At 34.1% G+C, this 26,555-nt stretch overlaps 1 protein-coding gene across 1 annotated transcript in view; it reads left to right on the top strand.

Annotated features, from left to right (window-relative positions):
* LRP1B (LDL receptor related protein 1B) overlaps positions 1-26,555 on the top strand; it is a 1,810,989-nt gene that overhangs the window by 1,473,305 nt on the left and 311,129 nt on the right. The window contains exons 42-43 of the mRNA XM_049711954.1: positions 2,307-2,496; positions 5,964-6,168. Coding sequence (XP_049567911.1) covers positions 2,307-2,496; positions 5,964-6,168 — 395 coding nt within the window. The remainder of the gene's footprint in view (positions 1-2,306; positions 2,497-5,963; positions 6,169-26,555) is intronic.

Genomic DNA, 26,555 nt, shown 5'->3' with positions numbered 1-26,555 from the left:
CAGGAAAAAGTGGCCATGAAGAAGATCTGTCAAAGTCAGTGGAAGGGGAAGATACATAATGAGGATGGATTAATAATTTTGATTTGCTTGGATTTTTTCAGAGCCATGCCATTTCTCATTCTATTTGTGGATGATGAAAGAGTGGAATGCTGCTTATAATACAAATAGAGTTGGCTTCATTTCTGAAATGATGTGAAAGTGCTAAAAATACAGTGGAATAGATGATTTATTAATTAATAATTGAAATACTTTTGACCATTATCAACCTCTCACCTACTCACCTCAAATAGGAATACCATATGATTCATATAAGCAAAGCTTAATGGATTTTATTATGATTGTGTTTTATAATGTTTTCTTCCATCATCTCTGGCCTAGGTTTCCATACTAATCACCCACATTAATTTCTTATAAGTAGTTTTGTTGACTGTGTGAGAGGTTATTCATGGTAAATTACTAGTGATACAATTCACCCAGAGTCAGACAAGTTGAATCTAATGAATCATTTGTTTGGTTCCAGCTTGATGTACATTGAGAATAAGCAATAGCTGCTATAAATCCATCTCTAAATAATGGTGCTGAAGAATGTAGGCTTACAGAAGCACATGGACCTGTGTTAAAAATCTTGCTTCAATACTATTAGTTCTGTGACCATAGGTTTCAGTTTTCTTCTTAGGAAAGAGAAACAATAAAACTAACTTCACAGAGTAGATTTACACATAAAGTGATGTATGCAAACCAATTACACAATTCCTAGCAGAAAGACAGTGTCCAATAAATGGCAGATATTAATTTTATCATTAGTGGATTTTCCTCTGTTGCATGTAGAAAAAGAACAAAAGGACAAAATTTTAATAACGTTCAAGAAATGTAGTTCAAAAGGTTTTAATATTGTTTTGTTCTCCCACTAAATCTTACTGACCACCAAAGTAAACATTTACCCATCTCAAACCTGAAAACAGCTCTTTTCATCTACCTGTTTCCAGAAGAGCTTAATAATTCTTTTGAGATTCCTTAAGAGAAAAGCAATAGAAAGACTCTGCCTGTTATAATGTTAATTTCTCAGGATGACTGCCAAAGTTATATATATATATATTCTTTCTTAAATTAAATATGCTGAGTACTAACTCTGAGAAAAACAGACAATATGAAGGAAAAACTATAATAATTTGGTTATACTTAAAGATGTACTCAAAGCACCTCTATGAAAAATAAACCAGTCACTTATGTTATCCTAGTGATTGGAAACACAATTTTAAAAAATGTAATGAAGAACCTAGGGGTAAGACAGGAATAAAGACACAGACCTACTAGAGAATGGACTTGAGGATATGGGGAGGGGGAAGGGTAAGCTGTGACAAAGCGAGAGAGAGGCATGGACATATATACACTACCAAACATAAGGTAGATAGCTAGTGGGAAGCAGCGGCATAGCACAGGGAGATCAGCTCCGTGCTTTGTGACCGCCTGGAGAGGTGGGATAGGGAGGGTGGGAGGGAGGGAGACGCAAGAGGGAAGAGATATGGGAACATATGTATATGTATAACTGATTCACTTTGTTATAAAGCAGAAACTAACACACCATTGTAAAGCAATTATACTCCAATAGAGATGTAAAAAAAAAAAAAGAAATAATTACTTTTGTTTTTTGTATTGTCACTTTTATGTATTAGACTATGGGTACTACCATTTATCTTTTTCTGTCAACATTAAAGCATGCCTTAGCTCACAATTAATTTTCTTTTGTTTTTGTATCACATTAGTCGAATAGGATAAAAAAAATTGATTACATTAACTTATTAAAACATTCTCTACCATGGTTTGATAGTTGCAAGTGTAGAGTTGTATTTTGGCTTTTTGATACTTTGTTGTAGCTTTTGATGTGTTTGTTTTTCCTTGATGTCTCTAGATATAGTATCAAGATAAAACTCATTATGATTGTACTTAAATGGTATCTCTGACATATGATTTTCAAAAGCATCGCTAAATTCTTGCACACTGGATACTTTTTGAAAATTAATTACTAAAATGTCAAAATAAAAGAGAGCCACCATTTTCCTAAATAAAAGGCAATTACTTAATTAAGGTTTTTTTGGATAAGAATATTCAGTCTTTAACGCATGTTTTTGTATAAATTCTCCATGAGCAGTTCACAGCTCAGTTTTACAGTGTGTAATCAGCTGTCATTGTAGGCATTATGTAGCATTATATAGGCATTATAATTATTATATTTTTGCTTTTTCTGTTCAGAAGCCAAGTCTTTTGTAGATAAAAGTATAATTTTTTTCTTTTCTTTCCCCTATCAGATGTGGGTTCTGTTGAAGGACTTGCCTATCACAGAGCCTGGGATACACTGTACTGGACCAGCTCCACTACCTCATCCATCACCAGGCACACAGTGGACCAGACTCGGCCTGGAGCATTTGATAGGGAAGCCGTCATTGCCATGTCAGAGGATGACCATCCTCATGTGCTAGCCCTAGATGAATGCCAAAAGTAAGAAATTTGTATTTCTTCATTATAATTATAAGTCAAAGACTATCAAAGTTATATTAATTTTAAAGAGAATTAGCATTAAAAATACAGATTTCCTTTGAAGTTCTCTTTTCACAATTCATAAAACTGTTTTTTATAAGACTCTTTTTTATTATAAATGTGGATAATTGAAATCTGAACTCTTTAAATGCCAGGCATCACCTCCATGAGAGATTCAGTAAAAACAAAATTAAAGGATGAAAGGGAAAATAGAGACAATACTGTGATTGAATAGACATTTTTCATATATGTAAAAGACATTAATGCATCACTGATTGAAATCATAAATTTGAAACAAAAATAACACTATTAACAAGTATTGAAACCTAAAAGGTGTTTCTGTAATTCAATTAAGTAATTTTAACAATTGGGGATCTGTCCAATTGAAATACAGAGGAAATAAATAACAGCAATAGATCTTTGTGTGCAGCTATAATTTCAACATTAGATACTTGACAATAGTCTACATGGTCCACATTGGTTTGATGATATATTGTGCAGGTATTTATAATAATACTTATGAAGAATTCATGGCAAGAAAAAATGTTCAGGCTATAGTATAAAATGTATAAAAAATAGAACAAATTAGAAAAAAGTTATGTTTCGGGGGATGCTATAAAGAACACAATTATATGAAAACTGAAGAATGAAGCCCAGGTTAAGTAGAAAACAAATATGTCTATGGAGTTTCACTCTTATGCAATATGGTAGGAATATTTGTTAACTACTAGAAAGTGCTTTTACTCTTAAACTAAACAAGGACACAGAAATTAGACCAATCTGGTTTCACTGAGCAGAAATAGAAGAACTTATTTTAGGTGTGTTGAAGAAAAATGGAAGAATAAAAAACAATGACTGATAAACACTAACCCTGATCACTTTAGAGAAGAAAAGTGCACATGAATTACTCAGTGTGAGAATAACTCAATCTGGATACTCTTATAGAACTAGAGATGAGAATTGACTTACTTTACTTAATTAAACATATTGAACTTATAAATTAAGACTCTAAAGTTTGAGAGATGCAGGTGAAGAGAAGGTTGACTCCTCACACAGATTTGGTTACTTAGTTCAGGTGGACACAGGCCTCTAGATGCCTGGGCAGAGCTAGTTCTGCTCACACCACTGCCCTGTCAGTAGGGCTTGTTGTTGAGTCAGCTACACTGATCCACCAGGAGAGTCTTAGGACAATAATAAATATCCTAAAGTTGATCAAAGGAATTTATAAGACAATTTTCAGGTAAACATGAGGGAGATCACTGATGATATTATACATGATTAATTTTAATTGATAAGTGCTTTATCCTATAATTATCAGTTACATAGTCTAAAATTACACTTTCATCTTATATATGGTGAACTGTAAATTAGATTTAAACACACTAAAGTATTTTAATTGGAAAATTATATGTAATTAAACTTTAAAGTATAAAAATATTTTTATCATTAAACATATTAATGACACCTTCAAATCACTTTCATATGTTAGTTGATTAACAGAAATTTTAAAATCAAATCAATTTCTAGATGAAACACTACTTGAGTTCAAAACTTGGCTATGTAACTATAACTAATATTCAAGCTCTCTGGCCTCTGTTTTCTTATATGTGAAAGGGTGAAACTAAAGAAGTACTAATACCTTGGAAATTCTGTAATTCTAAAGCCCACAATCTAGAAAAATATTGCAAATAAATTGTGTATTTAATACCTCATATTATTTGGATAACTTTTTTTTTTCTTTTGCGGTACGCGGGCCTCTCACTGTTGTGACCTCTCCTGTTCCGGAGCGCAGGCTCCGGACGCGCAGGCTCAGCGGCCATGGCTCACGGGCCCAGCCGCTCCGTGGCATGTGGGATCTTCCCTGACCGGGGCACAAACCTGTGTCCCCTGCATCGGCAGGCGGACTCTCAACCACTGCACCACCAGGGAAGCCCTGGATAACTTTTTAAACTAAATTTTTCATTTTAAAAGTTACAAGATGTGGTTAAAACTACTGCATGATTTAAGAAAGTGGAATGCCATTTTTTTTTTTTTGGCAAATTTCTTGATTCATAGGACAAACTATTTTGACACTTTCTCACTTAGAACACTTTTATGTTCCATAGAATAGATTAAAATGCTATGAAGTAAAAAAAAAAAAAAATGCTATGAAGTATTTTAATAAAGAGCATAGATGACCCAGCTTTCCCTAATTGGTGGGGTTACTTTTTTTAATTAGCAAGTAGAAAGGTTTTTTTGTGTGTGTGTGAAGTTGAGTATTGTCTAGTAATAAGTTTTTGCATAATACTTAAAAAACATATATTGAATAATTATGTTGGCTATAATCCTACATTGTCTTTACATGTCTTTACATAGGAATGATATATGCAATCTTGTTGTAAATATGAAATATTATTCCAATTAGTTTTTCTCTGTATTTATTAAACATATTTTTTCAAAATGTATAGCAGCCTGCCTGTCAGCCTCCCTCCTTCCCTTCTTCCTTTCTTTCTTCCCTCTCTCCCTTCCTCCCTTTTTCCTTCCTTCTCCCCTTCCACCCTCCCTCCCTCCCTCCATTCTTTTCTTCTTTTCTTCAGTTCAAAAACTGATCTTCAAGTAAACTCTTAGGGATACTCCTAAATATAAAGGGGGAGAAAGAAGAGCTGTTTCAGTAAAAGCAGGCCTTGGAGACTGGAACCCTATAGCCTCTCCACTCTTCCAGTGACCTTTAAAGGCTTCCATAGACTCCTAGGCCTTCTTCAAAGAATAGTTTGACAAACACTGATTTAAAATATTCTAGAAAATCTGTAAGTAACAGATACTATGTTTAAGGATTTGAGAGTGACCCCTGGAATTCTAGAAACAGCACTGTAATTTATAGAAAAATCACACTGATAAACAGAGGAGGGAAAAAAGACATTAAATAAATATAGGAGTTTAGTAATTGCTCTAAAACATAAACAGAGAAGAATGCAGAATTTAAAAAGCAAACCTAGAAGGAGAGAGAGATTTTGATTTTCACCAACTGAAGGAGAGAAATATTGTTAAGAACGATGTCCAAAATGATAACAACACAGGATCTGCTGAAGCATTATAATAATATGATAGAGTATATTTGCAGTTCATAGAAAATTTAAAAAAACTATTTTTGTCCCTGATTAAAATAAATCTTTATTATGCATCAAACTGATTCAGTTTAATTAAGTTACTATTTGAGAGAGAATTGTTTTTCAGAAATATTTTCTAGGTCATTTAAGAAACTGAGAAAAAAATATATGCAACTATAATATACATATTTCCCCTTATTACTAAAACTTCCTCAAGGGTCATAGAATATGAGATAAATAATTTTGCTTCTTTTTAAATAATTTGACATTGCCATGTTTCTACTAATGTTGTTACTGGTAATGAAAATTTTAATCTATTACCACAATTTTCATTTTAATTAGTTTAATGTTTTGGACCAACTGGAATGAGCAGCATCCAAGTATCATGAGATCTACTCTGATTGGGAAAAATGCTCAAGTGGTGGTCAGTACAGACATACTCACTCCAAATGGACTCACCATTGACCACCGTGCAGAGAAGCTGTATTTCTCAGATGGCAGCCTAGGAAAAATTGAAAGGTGTGAATATGATGGATCCCAGAGACATGTAAGTTAACTGAGAATTTCTTGATTATGGATTTGGAAAATGATACATTTGGAAAATACATGCTTTAGAGTGCCTAAAATATGCATATTAAGGGATTTCAAAATAGCTAATTGTTCGAACCAATACAACTGAATAATCTGTTCAGTGAAAAACAAAACAGCAGATAAAATTTTGAAAACTTTCTTAAGTGCATTTGCTACCATGGAGACAGTCCAACTCTTATGGAGAAACAATAACTGATTTTCTCCTAGTTATGAATTGAATTGGTATTGTTAGAGTGATTTGCGTAAACTTCATTGTTATTTATAATTTTTTAAAATGTGAAATGAAATTGGTTAGCTGCCCTAGGATAAAAGAACATTGGAAAGTAATGAAATGATCCTCTGTCTGTGTTTGGGTCCTCAAAGCAACCTCAGAAGCTTTGAAGAGAGAAGAGTGGAATTCCTTTCACAGGCTCATTCTCTGTCTCTTTTCTCTGAATTCCAAATAAAATGTTAATGGGAGTGTCTTTATGCTGCCCCTGGAGAACATTTACAGGAGATATTTAGGGCCTGTAGAATGGTGAATGTCCAGTGCCTCACCTTATCTTATGAGGACGGTAGCCCTTGGCATCTGGGAAAACTCAGGGTTCAGAAGGGTAAGGTCTGGTTTGTTACACCACCGGAGGAATCTACCCCAGCCCCTCTTCACCAGTGCATGCTTGAATGACAAAATGATCCTGAGGCTCTTAGCTCTTCCACTGAGCTTCTGGAAGGACCATCTTCATGGGCCATATTTTCTCTATCACAACTATAGTGCCTTATGGTATTAAAGCAACATAGAGAATACGTATGAATAGCTGTGGCAGTATTTCAATAAAACTTTATTTACAGAAGCAGGCAACCAAACAGCAGGCCATATTTGCTAACACCTGATTTATACCATTAAGCACACTGTTTAATTCAATTGAGTATATACCTGTACGTATATATCTACATATTATATGTAATATAGATATATATATCTATACTTACATACATATATAATATTAAATATGTATATATACACACGTTATATTATATAGTGAAACATAGATATTTATCTTAGGGCAACTAACTAAATGTATATATACATACATGTGCATATTGCATATACATATATTGCCTATATGTATATATGTGTGTATATATATAGATATGTGTATGTGTGTGTGTGCATGTATGTGTGTGTGAGTTTCTTGAAGAAGGAACAAGTGCATTGATTTACATTCTAGTATAGGCACCTCATCTAATTATGGAGTGGATACTTCAAGTAGCAGTGATATAGTACAGTTGAGTGCTTAAGGAAAATTGAAATAATCAGCTAAGATCTGATGAGTTCAGTTTGTGCTAAAGGTAATAACTCTGATCAAAGAATTCTTTGCCTAAATTCTTGGTCTATCTTTTCAATTAAAGGCCATGTGACCTAAGGCAAATTACTTAGTCTTTATGAATTCTAGTTTTCCGACATGCAAATTTCAGGGTTATTATGAGGATATAGTGTGAAAATATATGGCTCAGAATACAGCAAAGAAATCCTAAATGAACTTAGTGGGTAATGCTTTTGAAAAATAGGTAAATCATTATCCTGGATATGGTGGTATTTTGTATTATGGCCTAATACAGAAAATGCTTCTGTAACTCCTTCTAACAACATTTTGTCCACTTTAACTTATTTTTTATATACATGGTTTTCTTTTCCCTCCTCAGTCTACTGTTATGTATGATACTTATAGCTACTCAAGGTGATCCAGTAATCAGATAGCTCTGATCTAAATAATTCAAAGGCTTTCTTTTGACATTAAAAAAATATGCAGAGTTATGATTCCAGCTCTCCATTTCCCATCCTAGTCTAAACCAGGATAATTTCTGGCTGGTTGTAGTTAACAATGCTATATTGTACATTTGAAGTGGCTAAGAGAGTATATTTTTATAGTTTTTACCGCCAAAAAAAAATTGTAACTATGTGAAGTGATGGATATATTAACTAAACTTATTGTGGTAATCATTTTGTAGTATATACATATATCAAATCATTATGTTCTATACTTTAAACTTACATAATGTTATATGTAAATTATATGCCAGTAAAGCTGGACAGAAAGATTTCTGTCCTGTAGAGATGACAATGTTGAGTAGAGAACATTACTTTAAAGGATACGGGTGTATTCCCCCATACAACATTGATCCATTTTGTCTCAAAGTTAGAACTACATAATCCTTTTCCTCTTCTCCAGTAAATCAGCTTTACCATCAAAATTTCTGGTTGGGCCTAAAAATTGGGAAAATATTTCAATGTTTATTACGTTCTTACATGAATCTCACTATTTTGCTGGTTTTCCAGATTCTATTGCCAGTGTTGATCATGGGTACCTTGAATTTATCACCAACTTATATACTCTTTGTGATATCCATTGTTTCCTATATTTTAGTCATGATTTTACAACTAGAACTTGTTATCTGTTCCTGAATTCCATTTTTTAATTGACATGAATTTCTGAATACTTATTACACTTTAAATTGCCTGTTTTCGTGAACAATCAGCTGTTTATATAATCTATTACTAATATAAGCGTAGAATTTTGAGGCTGAGAGTATAACTGAGGAGCTAGGTCATCTCCTATTATCTTTAGAAAAGGTTAAATATGCAATCTGGCTTATGTTTCAAGATTTTAAAAAAGGATATTTCCTGAGGAAGAAAGAAATACTACTTATTCTGAAAAAAATATTCTGGGGATATGGCATAATATTATAGAAGTCTCAGAAACTCTAAAAACTCTTCTATTATCTGATAACAGTTGAAAAAGTGGACCAATTTGTCTAATACCCTATCCATTCACTCCCCAGTTTTATATTTTTAATTACATGTACAAAAGTGTGAACAATATCAATTATTAATTTGATTTGTGCCTATCCACTTGAGTTTAAGTCTTGGAAATCAAAGGATACCTTCTGGAACAGATTTCTTTTTAAATCCTCACAGAACCTAAGAGCTCCTTATCTGAAAAACTTGCATGTAACCAGTTCATTCATTCTAATCTTCATTCGATCTCTCTGTACCAGGCCCTTTTGTTTATGTGTGTGTGTCTTTCCTACTATGTCTGTTCCTCACTCCTGTATGGTTCCCCTTGGGCAAAAATACTAATGTAATTGATATATATCCATCCAATTACATATATATATATACACACACACATATATACATATAATACACATGCATGTATTATCTACACATGTATGATAATACATAGTATGTATTGTATGTATTATATGTATGTATTATACACATATATACATATAATACACATGTATATATGTGTATACACATGTATATATGTGTACACATATATACATATAATACACATGCATGTATTATCTACACATGTATGATCTATTTAAAATAGATCAAGTAACCAACATAATGAATTTCATTTTTACATTTTTGGAATACACTGTACAAGGCACTGCAGAAATGTGTGATGGGGTATAATCATGGAGTTAAAAAGAATGACATTTAGGAAGTAAAAATATAGAAGGTTAAAATAGTCTATGAAAGACTTAAAATGCCAAGAAATATAAGAAGAGATGTAAAACGTTGTTTAATTTATAAAGTCAAAAAGAACTGAGACAATGGAATATAAATGAGTGGCCAGAGAAATAATTTCAGAAAGAAACATTTCCTTTGCATAGATGTATATTTTCTAGCTTTGCATGACACAGATGATCATAGAGCATATAGAGAGAGAGATCAGATATCCCCAGGGGAGGTGACAGATTGGAAAGAAGCTAGACATTAAAATCTGAAATATTTGAGAGAGCATCTTCTTTAATGAAAAGAAAGCAAGCTGTTTATTAAGTTAATTGATAAAGTTTGGAGAGATTCTTGTAAATCTAGGCATTTTGAGCCTACAAAGTCAGTACAGTGCTATTCCTCTCCCAAAGTGTGTTTGAAGAGCCCTTCTTCTCTTGAATTTCCATAGGAATTAAACTGTGGTCAAGCACTGTTTTTAAACTCTGGTTTAAACAGTCTGATAGGCTTAATTCCTGCATTACATCTTAAAGCCTTTAAATGCTCATGTACATTATAAATCTTTAGAATGGAACACAGTTATGTAGCTTTGTTCTTATCAGGAAATCTTTTTTTTTTTTTTAACATGGTATGCCATGGGCTTAAGTGTTTGTAGGGATTTGAAAAATACTGATATACTATTTACCAGTCACTTAGTTTATTAGAGGAATATTATAGAACCCATTACTAATCAGTAGATTAGGGAAAGAGATCCTTTCAAACATCAAAAGAGAAATCAGAAAAAAAATGTGTTTTTTAAAATACATTTTACCTTTTCTATTATAGTTATGTGATAATATTTAGCTAAACAAATTCATTCATAGGTTTAATTTCTTTTGTCAAACTCAGAGTTAGATTTTATTTTTCTGTTTCATCTTATGGTGAGGTCATAATAAAATACAAGTACACACAGTTTAAATCTGACCTGTATTGATAAAAATATACAATAATTGGCTGGGTTTTTTTTAAATTTTAAATACACATTAACTTGTATGGTGGTCCTACCTATAAATTTTATTGAGGAAAGCATTCTCTGTCTAACAATATACAATTGAATGCTTTTGTGTGATCTAGTTATTAGGGAAAAAAACATAATAATTTCATTCTGTTTTATTTTTATTTCTGTTCTATATCTGTTGTTCCAGTAGATGAAACAATAACTAATGTTGACAGGGGCTAAGACAGCATGATTATAGCCTTTCTCCCTGGTGTTACCCTGTAAGTGTTAATCATTTCTTGGAAGGCATCTGCTACCTGAGTGACACAAACCCTTCCAGAAGAGATGTTGTTTATATTCCTAGAGATTGCAATTGCTGATGTTTCTTACTTTTGACATTCTTTTAGAAACTTTGTCCAGAGTTCTTTTTTTTTTTTTTTTTGGTTTGGTTTGGTTTTTTTTCAGAGTGTATTCCCAGGCAGAAAAAATAAGTCCTAAGACCTATCTTTAGAATGAGAAGGATACAGGATAATCTGTCTTCTAGATAAACACGTTCTGATGACATGAACTCTTTTTTTTTTTTTTTTTTTTTTGACATGAACTCTTTTGACTGACAATAGGAAAAATAGTTTTTTTTTAATTAGTCAATTAAAAGTAAGATCAAACACAAGAATATTTGATGTCCTATTTTTTATGGCACCAAATATTTTCTTTCTCCTTATAGAATCAGTTATTTCATTCCATAAATGAATCAAGAAATAGATCTATCTATCATCTCTCTCTCTCTCTCGATCTATCTATTATATATCTATCCATCCATCTATATCTTCTACCTAATCTGTAAATGTCTATGCTATATACTCTTTGATAATATAGTTTTATTTATGCTATGAAACCTAGAGAGCCCGAACTCTGAAACTTAGAATAAGTTTTGATGCCCAGAAAAGTGAATTTTCTGACGACATGTTAAGTTTGAATTAGTCAGTTCAAAACCATATCCTGTCACCAAAGAAAAGGCACTGTGGTTTCAACTTTATAAAACATGTAAAACATTTTAATTTAACAATTTAAATGTTTGATTTAAAAATCAATGTCAGCATAAGTAGTCACTAAAAAGTTAAGTGAACTGGAAATTTTTCCACCATTAACTGGAATAATCCAGTATTATTTCACAAATTAGGAAACTCAGACCCCAAAAGGCTACATTAATTTCTAATGTTCCTGTGTCCAATATCTAATGTCAGTTATAATTCCCAGCTCTTTATTAAAGCCAATATTATTGTTATTATTTATTTTGTTTATTATTTTTTTTAATTATTATTTAATTTTAATTTTTTGGCCGAGCTGTGCAGCAGGTGGGGATCTTAGTTCCCCAACCAGGGATCAAACCCGCACCCCCTGCAGTAGAAGTGTGGAGTATTAAACACTGGACCACCAGGGAAGTCCCCCAATGTCCCTTTTTTTATTTTAAAAATGTTCTATAACATTCCCATTCCTATTGAAAATGAAATTTTGTATTATATCTATATATAGGTAGATAACTTTTCAAAACTCAAATTAATATCTAAGTATAAATAAATAAATAAATATAAAGTAATTTATAATAAAATAGGACATATTCCAATTTGTAAAGGTACAAAAATAAGAGAGAAAACATGAGGAAGTGATCAAGATCTTTTCACTTCTGCCTGGAATCATCATGAATGTGACAGCTGTGAAGGCAGACTCATATCTGGTGTGTTGTACTGGATACTCAAGTACTGAGAGCAGTGCTGCCCTGGGTGATGTATTTTCAAAATTGGTAATGAGTTCTTGATAAAATTCTAAACAAAATGAAGTGAAGCCATCCCTCAGTTTACATGGAATGTGACTGCCTCCGTTGTACATCACTAAGATAGAAAATTGTTTTAAATGAAATATGAAGAAAAGTCTCCTGACAGCAAGTGATCTTTCTACTCTGTCTCTAATGCCTCAAACACATGGGATGCTGGGCCTGTCAACAGCTAGATGGACCATAGCCAAGAAGGAAGAGTGTCTGTTTGTTAGTGGAAGCATTCTGTGAACTTGAATTCTAACAGATGAGCCAATGGAATATAAGGAACTGACTGTATCCATTGTCTGCTGTATAACAGGCGTGCAGTCAGGTATATTACAAACGAGTCCATTGACTACCAAATCCTGTAGGGCTGCTGAAAACTCAGGTGTTTTATTGCGTTTGATGTATCTTTGAATTCAAGAGGCACCATTCAATATTCAGATTATTATATTCAGTGTTATCTTCTATACATTTCAAGTGTCCTTGGATATTAATAGTTATTCAGATTACAATCTGAACTTAACAACTTCCTAATATTCAAATAATTTTAATAACTTTCTAATCTTTAAGGATAATAAATGAATAAATAGAAATGTAATAAAAAGAAAGAATAAGACAATATAATTCTATGAATCAATTAAAAATGATGACATGAAATATACCTATTTCATGGGAGATTCAGTATCTATGAAGTGAAAAACACAGATTGAACAAATTAACACACTGTCACCCAGTGAACCTGGACATTATTGTTTTACTGTATGAAGTTCTGAATCTTATTGAAGCCTTTTGTCTTAACTGGCTTTCTCTGACACCACTCTGGCAGAGGAAAGTAAGAGCTCTTGCCTTGTTACTGTCAGGTGGAGGAGGAAGCCTAGGTCCCTCACCTAGCCTCTGTTGACATCTGAGGCAGAATTGGGACTTCTCTACTTCTGGATGAGGATGTGAGTTCCAGCTCCCCACTGGGTGTCCACTGTCACCACTGTAGAGGTGACCTCATTACCACCGGATGACATGGAAATCCAGATTCTCCTCTGTGCTTCTTCTGACACCACTCCAGTGGGGAGGGGGTGGGTCCGGCATTACTGCCAGGTGTGGGTGGAAGTCCAGTCTCCCAACGTGGCCTTTGCTGGTGTGGGTGTGGATGGGTCACAGTTTTTTTGTTTGTTTTTGTTTTTTAATGTGGTACTTGCCTAGAGTAGAGCAGTTACCATCTAAAATTTTCTACCTTACTAGTTAGAATCTTGCCTGGTCTTTTGGCTTCAGAGAGCAGGCTTCTGTTCTTTTCTGTGCATTTAGCATTTTGGCATTTCTGGGTTGCCAGCTTATTCAGTTCCAAGTCTGGGATATATGAGGCAAAAATAAAACCCCCGGAACTCACCACCGTGTTGTTCCTTAGTCCCAAGGTCCATAGCTGGGCTGCTTTCTCCTCTCCACCTTTCAGTCTTCTTATATTTGTTTTATATATTTTTTCCAGGTTTTTTAGCTGTACTTAGTGAGAGGAATCCAGAAAATATGTCTACTCCATCTTCCCAAAAGCAGAAGTCAGTGTGCTTATAGATTTTTAGAAATTCAAAATAGAAAAAAGGATATGCCTCATATTTATTGTTTTATAAAATATTTTTAAAGATATAAGCTATGTTCTACAAGTCTCTAAAACAGCAAAATGTTTGTCTGTGTATTGACAGTAGATCTAATTGAGGTAAGATTTATTAAATCACACATGATGTGACATGATTTACTAGAATCCAAAGACATTGAAGCACTGGTCCTCCATGTGAGAGAAACAAAGGTTGTGGAAATAAAGATGATGAATTGTGTTGTCTAAATTTTATCATCTTTAACTCTATGATGTGTACACATTATCACCGAGTGAATACAATAAAGTACATATGGTGATTATGACATTGCCAAATACAGGTGCCTGAGTGAGAATAAGAAGGGAGGGGGAAAAAATGTGAAATTGGTGTTAGATTAAATTGTTTTAATTCCTGGCTCTGGTTATAAAGAGATGTATGATCTTTAGCAATTAAGTGTATCTTTTTGAATCTCAGGCTCTACATATTGAGCTAGGTTCAAAATTTTCTTCCAAATTTAACCTTTTATGACTCTACCGTTGGTTATGTGGAACTCAGCTAGATCAGTCTTTGGATATATCTTTTCACACATTAATATGCATAATAAATGATGCCACATATTATTTATTTTAACAAACAGTTAAATTTTAACAGTTTTAATAACAAAAGAGAACATACTCCCTTTCAAGAAGCAGTATGATGTGGCAGAAATTAACAAGGTTAGATTGTAGAAACAGACATGTATTTGAAACTTGCATCCTTGACATATTGTTTAATAATCGTGGGGCATTTTCTTAACCTTTTTGTGCCTTAGTTTCTTCTGTAAAATAGAACTAATAGTTTATGCCTCACAGAGGATATTTTGAAGAATTAGCTTTTATTATATGCAACCTGTTACCTGACAATAGTCGACAAATATTAAATCTTATAAAACTCCCCTTGAATAATGAAAATTAAAAAATAAACTAAATTAAAAATTGTATAACGATATTCATACACACATATAAATTTATATGAGCATGAATTATATCAATTAGACTAAATCATAAATTACCTCATTGCCTCTTCTATAGGATTACTAGCATCTGAAGAGTAAAATTTGTTTTTCACCTTTGTCTCTCCAAAAGCAAGTAGCCCAAAGTCTGGTACATTGCTGTATTCAGCAAATATTTGCTGAAGCAATGAGTAAATGGATGAATAAACTGAAAGAAAAATTATAACAATGTTTCCCTGAATAAAATGAAAAAGTAAACTACTTAAAAAAATAGACCAAAATCAAAACTTATCTATTTCAAAGGCCTCAGCCATCCAGAGTAATTTTCTGAAAGCTGTACAACTGATATTCCTATTTCGTAAGGTAAGAATGTTATTGCAGTAGGGTTAATGGTGTTTAGTTTTACCACAATCCCTTTGATTTAAATCCACATACATTTCAGTGATGGTTCAGCTTGGTTAGTCGTGCAAATTAAAGTGTTACTGAAGCTGGACTCTCTCCATAGAGATGTGTTCCTGGAGGAGAATAATGGTCAGTATCCAGGGCAACTAGTGTATTCACCCAGAAAATAACAGGTGTTCCCTCAGCATGTGATGCTGATACTGATGGATTGACTTAATATTTCTTGGAAGATTTCAATTTGTTAGGCATTAGACAGAATTTTCAAAAGTAGCCACCTGTCCCACCTGCCTCATTGTAGAAATTTAAATACAAAGATGAAAAGAACAGATAGCTAAGGAAAGCCATCCTGCACACACACACGTGTGTGTATCTATCCATATCTATATCTACCTATTCTATATCTATATGTATAAATGAGCATAATGCTTTCAGATTATTTTTCTTTGCAAACTGAACAGAAGGATAAGCAAATAAAAAAGTTTAAAACATATTTTCTTTGGTGAAATAAATTAGTAGATATGGGAATAGTAAGAGATTAAAAATTTTTATATTTAAATTCAGGAAATTCTGAATTAACTTTCATGAATTTTTCTCTTCTCTGAATTCCTGATTAAACTTTTGAATTGTTCTTTAGCTGATTTTAATGTGTTGCTTATTAGTTTTACGTGCATGTAAGTCAACATGAATTTATTTAAGCTTGAGACAATATCTTGAATTTTCTTTCTGTGTTTGGCTCTTGAAAACATTTAGAATGCCAGCAAACTGATTAAAACCAATTAACTAATTATTATTTCAACTATTTTTAAAATTATTTAAAGTAGTTTACAATAAAAGCTCAGGTATAATATGACTGTAAATAAATAACAAAAGAGTAAATTTATTCCTGAGCTTCCCAGCAGCCAAGACATTAGGGCAACCTATTAAGTTATACAGTACTTTGATTTAGTGTAAGGGGACAAAATTGTTTAGCCAGAAAAATAGGTGTTTGCTGTGGCCCTAAGATGTAAAAGATTATTGTAATGAGATCTTTTATTTACATGAGAACCTTTGAGAATATATAAAAGCTAATGAAAATTAAAATGCTAAATAATTTCTACTGATATGAACTGATATGAACAAATCATCAAAAGAAATATGGCTGGCCATCAACATGTAAAATACATTTAATAATTTTCAATTAAGTTGTTCAATTACTAAAAAGACAAGCTAATATTTAAAACTAAATGAAGTTAGTAAGATACAGGAGCTGAGTTATTGTGTAATTATTAAAGATCAAGAAATAATAAAGAAAAATGGAGGGGAAATGTAAATAATGTTAACTAAAGGTATATCTTGGAAGTAAGACTAAATTATTCATACGAAAAGGGGAACTGTTAATAACAAGCAATACTTCAGATTCTTAGGCTAGTATTTCCACCAGGATTCAAACAGAATCCTATGACCACTAATGTAGCAGCTGCAAATTTGTATAGTCAATAGTTTATCCTGCTAAGATGGTAATTCCAGACATTGAGAGCCAAAGTATCCAGGTGTTTTTCTCCAGAATTAGGCACTGGAGCTGAGCACAAGTGAGGAAGGAAGGGCAAATCACTTCGTGTGGTTCTACTGGCCATTTTGGAAAACTGAGACTATTCAGCTGACCCGGCCTTCTACCTCTGGGGCTTCTGAATGGAAGGAACATTACAGGGCTTGTTAGTTGAATAAAAAATAAACACCCCAGAATAACACTGCCTTGGGCAAGAGAAAAGAGCATACATTTCTTAATTTGTCAATGATATGCTAGAAAAAGTAGAACAATTTCTTAATGCCAAATGTACAATAGAATCTCCTGGGGAGCTTTTGTGTAATACAGTAGCTGAGCCCTCCCCCATGCTCCACCCCAGGACAATTAAATCAGAATTCCTGGAAGAGGCATGGGTTTTAATTTTAGTTTCCAGTTGATTTTCATGTGTAATCAAAATTGGGATTTACCATAATAAGCTGTTAGAAACATAAAGGAGAGTTTACTCAATGTGTAATTGAATATATGCTAAATGAGAATATCTATATCTGTATGTCTATATCTATATATTTAAAATCCTAGTTTAGATCTCGCTCTCCTGATTCTGAATTTCTAGGAGAGTTGGCATAGGAATTATCCCAATTTTGGTCTTCACAGTGCCTAGCACATTTTCCCCCAAATATGGAACTCTTATCATTGTTATTGGGTGATACACAGAAACATCGTCAATTTAAAGTTAATGACATAGTGTGAAAAACCATTCTATTCTTAGTGTTTTTGCAATCCTCTGACTTTGGAAGAAAAATTAAGTGTGTTGCTATATATATTTAACACCTCTGTGTTGCTGTTACTGAGAGAGAGAGGGAGAGAGAGACAGAGACAGAAAGGGCAGGGGAGAGAACTCAGACTAAACTTTGGTGGGTAATGGTATTTAATTGTAATTTGATAGCATTGTTTCCATTTCTTTGTAGATATTTTGAGATTTGCATTCTATTTCTTTTAACCGATACTGAATTTCCCTTTATATAATGAGTCAATTTAATGAACAGTTCAAGATAAATGATAGTAGAAGTTGTATTCAGATACGGGAAAAAAAATGTGAAAACATTTTTCTCCATTCAGATTTGTAAAAAAACAGAGCCTGAAGCAAGAGTTTATATTTTGATTCCTTATTAGACATGCAATCCCAGGAAGTAGTAGTGAGCGAAGAAAAGAATGGGCTGAGAAGGAGGAAGAACATTTATGAAGAGGTGTGCTACAGAGATGGCTACTTCTTGGTATCAAGTACAATGGATTTCTTCATCTCCTGAGACCATCTTCAGAGAGACCATATAATCTATTGCACTTTAGTATAGTCCATTGGCAAGTAGTGTCAAGGAAAGGAGATAAATATATCTGCTGGCCCTTTTCTCTTGGTCAGAGATTTGACCCATGGGTTATTAATTTCCCACCATCCTGGGGAGTGGTCAGAGCCTCTAGGCACAGGCATGAAGTGAGAGCACTGTGCCCATATGAAGTTGTTTATCACATTAACTATAACCAAAAAAAGAAAGAAAGGAAGAAACAAAAAGTGGTCATGAATTCTACAGCCAGCTGTGGCTGAGAGTATCCTGATGTGTTAAGTAAGGCATGTTTAATACAAGAGCATTCAAGTGACTAAAGACTGGGAAACATTGTCCTAACAAGGAGTGCTCATTCAGGACAAGGGACTGTCACAAAGGCTTTATTCTGACCCTTGAAAATTTTAAATTTGTATAAACAGTACTCTTGTGTGTTTCAGTTGTTTCATAAAGGGTTTTTAATAATAGCTACCATTTAGTGGATGCCTAATTGTTTTAGTCTTCATTTGACATAATTATGACCAAAGCAGCTATTATTATTTCAGTTTTGCCAGTGAAGTAGTTGAAGCCCTGAAAAGTTAGCCAATTTGAGGTCAGAAATTAAACCACGTTCATAAGACACAAGGGTCCAAGTTCTTTCATCTGCAGTGTATCATCTTACAAGTCCATGATCGTTCCAAAAATGAATGGCCTTGCATATTTGCTACCTTTTTTCTGAACAGTTTTGTCATTAGGAAAGCATTAGCATTTTTTAGTGTGTTTTAAATGCACTGATCCTGTTCTTAAGACTAGAAGATATGCAAACCTAAGATTGGGGGAATGTGTTACTTAACAAATAAATGCTTCTCAAACTTTAATATTCATTCAAATCAACTGATAATCTTGTTAAAATGCAGATTCTAATTTAGTAGGTCTGGTTTGGAGCCAGAGATTATATATTCCTTAGAAGTTTCCATGCTTTTAGTAGCAAAGGTGTAAATGTTATTATCTACAAAATTTTATATTGAACTATAGATATCTGTAACGTACAGTACAAGTAGTGAGGCAATCCTCAAACATTATGTGGCAGAGTTACTCAAAATATATTAAAAATTTTTAAATCCTGAAGTTGTTAGAAGGGGAAATAGCAGCGTCGGTATGGGGCAGGAGGAAGGTAAGGGGTAGCCGTGGAGAAATGGTGTTACTGAACAAAGTCCGTGTGCTTAGTGCACAGTGAGGCCAAACAAATCAAAAGTTCAGAGTTTGGAGCAGAGTATGGTTTATTGCAGGGCCAAGCAAGGAGAACGAGTGGCTCATGCTTAAAAACCCCGAACTCTCTGATGGTTTTGGGGGAGAAGTTTTTATAGGCAAAATTTGGGGTGGGGGCTGCAGAGTATGTGACTTTCTTCTGATTGGTTGGTGGTGAGGTAGCAGGCCGGTGCTCCAGGAGTCTTGTGCTCAGCCTAAACTTGCTATCCTCCGCTTGGGTGGCGTCTTAGTTCTGCAGAAAAAGTCAAAGATATTGTTCTGTATATTCCTTGAGGAGCACCAGGATGCTGCCAAGGCTGCACTATTGTTTCTTAACTGCTCCTCCCTCGTTTCTGCATTCCCTCCCTTCCCTGATTAGCAGCTGTTTGAACCTGCCCTTTGGAACTCAGGGAAGGTCATGGAGGCTGAATGAAGCCCATTTCCTACAAGCAAGAAATGGGGGGCACGGAAAGGCTTTGTATCCAGGAGCCCCACAGGGTCCTGCGTGGTTTCAGTGCACAACAGAATTTGACTACAAATGCTCCTGTGTTGTCAAACAGGCCCAGCTTTATGATGAGACAGATGTAGTGAATGAAGTAATTTTTATCTAGCTCAATAAATGTTCATTGAATGAAAGGAAGACAGAGTTAATTATCAATAATTACCATAGAAAAACAAGTCATAGGAAAAGTAATAATGTTACCTTGATTTATCCGTCTAAAGCCATTTAGAAAATTATGCGAAAGAAGCTTTCAATTCTGACTTCAGGTCCTCCTACTCTGTCTTCTTATATCAAACTTAAATAGGGGAAGTAAATAAAAGCAACAATTCAAGGTTCATGTCTGTAACTCAGCTCCTGGAGGCCTCATCCTGCTGATATACTGCTGTAATAAATTACACAACTGGTGTGTTTCTTTTGATTTATTACTGCAATAGATCATGAGTGTGATGACTGACATAAACATGTGTTCTGTAGACAGCTGGGCTTCATGATATTTTATTTCTTTTTCCTCATTTTCAAGTGCTTAGTTTGGAAAGTAAGAAAGAAAACAAATTGACAAATGCAGGAGGATGTTTCTGAAGCAGCCTTCCCTATAGACTCTTGAAGTAATAGCTTTTAAATTGAGAAATCCCAGTGCTCTTCTTGCTTCCAGTCCCTCTCAAAGGACTGTTTAAAAAAGATTCTTAGGGCTTCCCTGGTGGCGCAGTGGTTGAGAGTCTGCCTGCCAAAGCAGGGGATGCGGGTTCGTGCCCCAGTCCGGGAAGATCCCACATGCCACGGAGAGGCTGGGCCAGTGAGCCATGGCAGCTGAGCCTGTGCGTCTGGAGCCTGTGCTCCGCAACGGGAGAGGCCACAACAGTGAGAGGCCCGCGTACCACACACACAAAAAAAGATTTTAAAAAAATACGAATTCACATGAATTAGGTTTTGTGAAATCAAGCTGTAGGACTCTTTTTTCTTTTTTTTTTTTGACTGTGTAAATACATAATGACAGACTTCAGCTGCATTTCCTTATTCTTTGAGCCATTATGAGCTATCATGGAAATTGGTATTACAGACATTTAAAATCAAAGTAATTACCTAATAGGCTGTTATACCCCTACTTTGAAAAGGAAAGTATTTATTCTCTCATGAGTCCAATCATTTTCTTAAACTTAGAATTTTTGTTGAGGTGTAAATTCTCTCTTTTTCTTTCACGGTTGAAACCGTGCTTTGTCATGGATCCTGAGAGCATTTCTGCAGTTGTACACACTGGGCCTTGTAATAATGTATGTGTCATCTAGTCTCTCTGCAATTTGTATCTATCTGGAGAGCTGTGTGAAATGCGTGTATTATTTGATCAGAAGAATTTCTTTGTCCCTCATCAACATTTAATATTACCATTCTTTGTTTTGTCAAGAACTGTGAAGCTTCTGAGATGTTACCTCACTTGCAGAATTATGTACTTATATGTATGAATTTTGTAGAAACACAAGACATTGAGTCAAGGAAAATAGTTTTTTATTGATACTTATAACCAGCTCAATAGCCAGAATAAAAATAAAGAATTGGTCCTTAACATCTAGACTAGCAGCAAAACAATGAGAGCTGATAAAAGTCTTTCAAAGTGGGTGGCAAGTTACATCCCATAAACGAAGAATGGAGAGCAGTGCATTTTGTTCATTTATAAATAGCACAGAGAGAGCCATCTCCTTTCCCTCCCAACAAGAGTGAGGGGAAAAACAAAAATTTTACTCCTTTGAGACTGAATGGAAATGTTCCTGGTATCTCACCCTAACCTTTTGAAGTGTAAATACATATTTTCAAGGGCCTAAGAGTCTCCAACTTTTAAAGCCCAGAAATGTGGCAAAATGTTGGGATTTGTCCCTTTTGGCATTTAGGGATAGTGGTCAAGTCTTTCTTGTACCTTGCGGCTTAATGCAGGGCCTTGGTTGGGCTGCCATTTGGCCCTCTTGGAGAAATAAATTGTAATACCCTTTCAGATCACATAAATTAGCTAGAAAACAGCTACTAATTTAATTTTCATGGAATGTGAAAAGTACAATGTTTCTGGGGAAAGTGAAAGCAAACATTCTCTGTATTTATATTGTATACATTTCTGCGTCTCAGGAGGCTTTTTGCAGGAGCACCGAGAAATCCAAGGAAGTTTTATTTTCCCTCAAAGTCATATTATGCAGTTTTCTTATCCACTTTTAAGAGTTTAAGATTCTCCTTTGCCTTTCCTCCCTCTCCCCTTCCTTCTTTTCTTTGTGTCTTTGGCCCTATCAAACTCTCCCCCCCCCGCATTCCTTTCTCTTGTCAAAGTAGAGCAGTGAACAAAACAGACAAAATTCTCTGCCTTTATAAGAGATTATATTCTAGTGGGAAGGCAGACATTAAGCAAGGTAATTACATAAATGTTCGGTAAATTAGGCAGTGATAAATACTTAGAAAAAATCATCTTGGGAAAAAGACGTTGATTATTCGAGAGAGTGATTGGGGAAGATTTCACTGAGAGAATAAAGAGAGCTAGCTAGCCAAGGGGTATTTGGTGGAAACTCATTCTAGGCAGAGAGAACTATAAATGCAAAGATCTTGAGGAGGGATTATAGCTGGTGAGTAAGAGGAGGCCTGGGTAGCTGGAGGAAGAGTGAAAGAGGAGAGCAATAAAGTAATGTATTTTCCTATTCAATATTCATTTCTCTTGTCAATCTCACATAGTACTTTGCATGATACCATGTTGAGTGACCAGCATCAACACATTAGTTGTATTAGAACTGATTAAACTCATCCACCCTCAACTGAAGAATTGTGGCTTTGTAGATGAGAATGAAAGTGAAGAACTGCGAGGGTCTTGGCTGTGATAGAATAGATGTCTTTGGAGAGAGAAAAATTTAAACCACATAATTACACTCTGTCAACTTGTGTTTTCTTCCATAACAATACAGTCTCTAAAACTTGTTCATTTTTTTGTTTTAATCACCAAAATTATTGTTCACTGGTAATTTTCAAAGATCAAGTTAAGAGGTTAGAAATATTCATCGTGAACATTTGAGCTGGCATGACTCTCCAATTTTTATTATAAAGTTTAAAGTCATTATTTTTCTTATTGATGAAGAAATTTTTTTATGATTAAATTTTTAAACATCATTTATTTTGAGTAAGATTATAGAAGGCTAAAATCATCCTTATAAAATAGTTAATCATGTTTATCTATTAAAATTTTATGTATTTAAGATTTTAAAAATTGATGTAATTATGTTCAACCGCATAGTTTTTTTCTGCTAATACAAATGACTAAAAATTTGAAGGATAAGAAATCATTTGGATCAAAATCTTGAAAATAAGGAATAAAATGAATCAAGTAAATGTGGACTTAGCAAATCCTAAAGTCTATATTGGACAAGGTTATGCAACACGAATAAAAGGTGTCATCACAGGAATGTTACAAAAACATGACATTACAAGGCTCATTACCTTGAGAGACAGCACTGGAAATTTAAACTAATTCAAATATTTGAGCAAATGGGTCAATGCCAAGAGCATCTGATTTCTTAGAAGCAGTGTACTCTGCTCAGTTTTCAAAATTGCTATCTCAAGAAACCTCTATTTTTTTCAGCAGCAAATCTCTGTTAATCACAGGTTGAGTAGGATGGAACATGGAACTACACTTGTGTGGCAATGTGTGTGACATCTTTTGTCCATTCAATACTAATTGCAAAGACATATTATTCAAAACAGAAAACTTTTACATTGAAGAAGAGAAATGCAATAAGTTTAATTAAAAGAAATAAAATATCCTGAGTTAATAAATTGGGGAGACTATGTAGTCTAGAAAAAGCAAACAAACTAATAGAATCCTATAAGAAAGGAAAGAGAGGCTTCAATGTATTTATTTTTGGAAGCAAAAGAATGAGGTGAGTAAATAGTATAACTGAGGTTCAACTATTGAAGTAAGTATCAGTCTAAAACTGAACTGGGCTAAACCACAGTCAGTCCCTTCAGGTATAGACCACGTTTAGGGTAATGATATTGTCTAGGAGGAAGAAATTCTCCTCTACCCTTCTACATTCTTCTGCCTGGTCTAAGAATTAAATTGACCTGAGACAGATTTATTGGAGAAAATCAAACAAACATTTAATGACATGTATACATTTAAGAGACCCAGGAAATTAACTTGCTAAAATGGCTGAAACCCTCATCTTAAATATCATTTTCAGCTAAAGACAAAAAAAGGATGTTGGGGGGTCGTGGTTTGAGAATTTAAAGGGGCGGAAGGCAGTTGACCTGGAGATGGAAAAGCAAATGTTTGGTAAACAAATGTTTGCTGGGCCATGCAGAGACAATAAGAAACAAAGAGGAATTTTAACAGAATTTGCTAGGTCCTTCCCTGTCTACACATCTAGTTCATGCTATCATTATCTATGGTGATAGCTCCCTTCTTGGAACAGGTCTTCTGTCTGCCTTCTTTAGACAGTTAAGGGGAAGGTCAAAGAATTTTCCTGAGTCTTTTGGACCTTGAGTGTTTTCAGCTCAAAATAATTCACATGCCAAAGAGGCATTTTGGGGTGGCAAATTTTGCTCCCCTACAATATTGTAATGAAAAAAGTCACAAACCATTGAACTAAACAATAACCAGAGATAGTGTGATATGAGTGTAAACTAATTCTTCCTGGGGAATTTTGGGGCAGGAAATAGGAAGGGTGTGTTTAGTAGCAAATGGATGCTCTTAGAAGTTCATCTTAGAATATAAATGGTGATAAAATTGTTTTGAAAATGTGACCTCAAGAATGATTGGATTTTGACAGTCTTGTATGTTTTGATGGCATGGTTACATTTTGTGAATTTATACTCATAAAAGTATGAGTAACCACCATCTGGAAATAGAATACTTGCTTCTTATAACATTTTTTGGGTTGGCTTGCATTAGTAGCAGTTGTGTTAGTTGGCTTCCTTGTGTCCTTTCTCTGACTCATATTTTCACAAAGAAAGCAAAAGAGTAGGAAAGAAAGTTTGGGAGTCAATGTATTCTCTGCAAAACTTACAGTGAAATTGTTTTGGGGAACAAAGTATAGAGTTAGAAGTTGTACCCCAAGCATCTGAGCTACAGCAATTAGCACAAACACTCAAGTAAACACAGACATGGGCCCAGAGGCTTTGAAGTCCTGGAAGCATTTCCCTGGGACATCTGCAGCATCAAAAATATGGGGACTTAAAACAGAAGTTTTCACTTACTGTTGGTTTAGCAGAGAGACATCATTTCAAAGGATCAAGAGTACCATGATCAAGAGCCTTGTTCATCTTGTGATGCTTCCCTTAAAGTCCCCTTCCTATGCCAAACAGACTCTTCGATTCTTTTTCGCCTTTTTCTTGGGCTAAAATCCTTTTCCTTTACTCTTTCCTTTAATCCTTTTCCTTTACTCTTTCCCTTGCTTTCTTAATGAAATGCACACAGAATATTGAAAGTAATCAATTATGAAATACTTGGAACTAAAAGTAAGGTGTACTTAAATATGAGATATCATAGCATGGTTAACATAAATGCAGTTAATCATTTGGAAAACAAACTTTATGTGAATCAATAATACAACATACACAACATGTTAATTTACTTAATTAATCATGTCTATATGGACTGCTCATGTCTGAGAAATCAGGAAGACATCATAAGGCTCTATGTCTGTCTAAAAAGAGTTAGAATTTAGTTTGGATAATATAGCTGCTAGAGCTAGAAGATCTCTTAGATATTTTCCAAACAAGTCCTCTCAAGTCAGAGATTCAAAATTTGCTCATAGCTGTAGAGCTAATTCATACCTATACTCCTCAGAATCTATATAGTTTAGAACTTCACTTCATTACAGAATAAGCAATGTTCTATGTTATAAAAGTATCCCAGGGCCAAATATAGGACTTGTCCATCCATAGCTAAGCATCAGGGCTAAAGTGAAAAGCTGAAGGTTAAGTTAGAAAGTGTCAACATAATAATTTGCCAGAAGTATTTAGAGAAAGTTCTATTTTATTTATATACAAGCTACCATCTAAATTTTTCTATGAGTACTGAATGTTTCCTTTTTAGTATGTCCACATAATGCCTCAAAAGGTATCCATTGAGAAATATTGCTTATTTAATGACTTTTTCCAATGACTTATGATTGGTATTAACATTTGGGTGATACTAAAGCCACCAGTTAGTTATCCAAATTCAGTTAAAGGGAGAAAGTTTTATTACCTAACACGAATGCCAAGAGGTGATTTGTATACTGAACAGTTCAGAGCACGTCCTTGAACAATTGTAAATGCTTATTTTTTGTCATCTTTCTGTGCTGCCAAATTGTAATGCTTAATGATTCAACTTAAATTAACTAAAATGAATCCTTGTGGAAAAACATATACCTGCCTGGTACAAGGGAGCTGATTACATTGCCTTCATTTACACAGAACTTATTCATAACTCATTGACACCCTCTCATTACTAAGTTATGGGGGTCTTTTGTTTTTTTTGAGCAAATGGAAAAACTATAACTTTG

Source organism: Orcinus orca, chromosome 7 (assembly GCF_937001465.1).
Source record: "Orcinus orca chromosome 7, mOrcOrc1.1, whole genome shotgun sequence".
Classification (NCBI taxonomy): Eukaryota; Metazoa; Chordata; class Mammalia; order Artiodactyla; family Delphinidae; genus Orcinus; species Orcinus orca.
The sequence above is the reverse complement of the archived record's forward strand: the minus strand, read 5'-3'. Positions and strand labels throughout refer to the sequence as shown.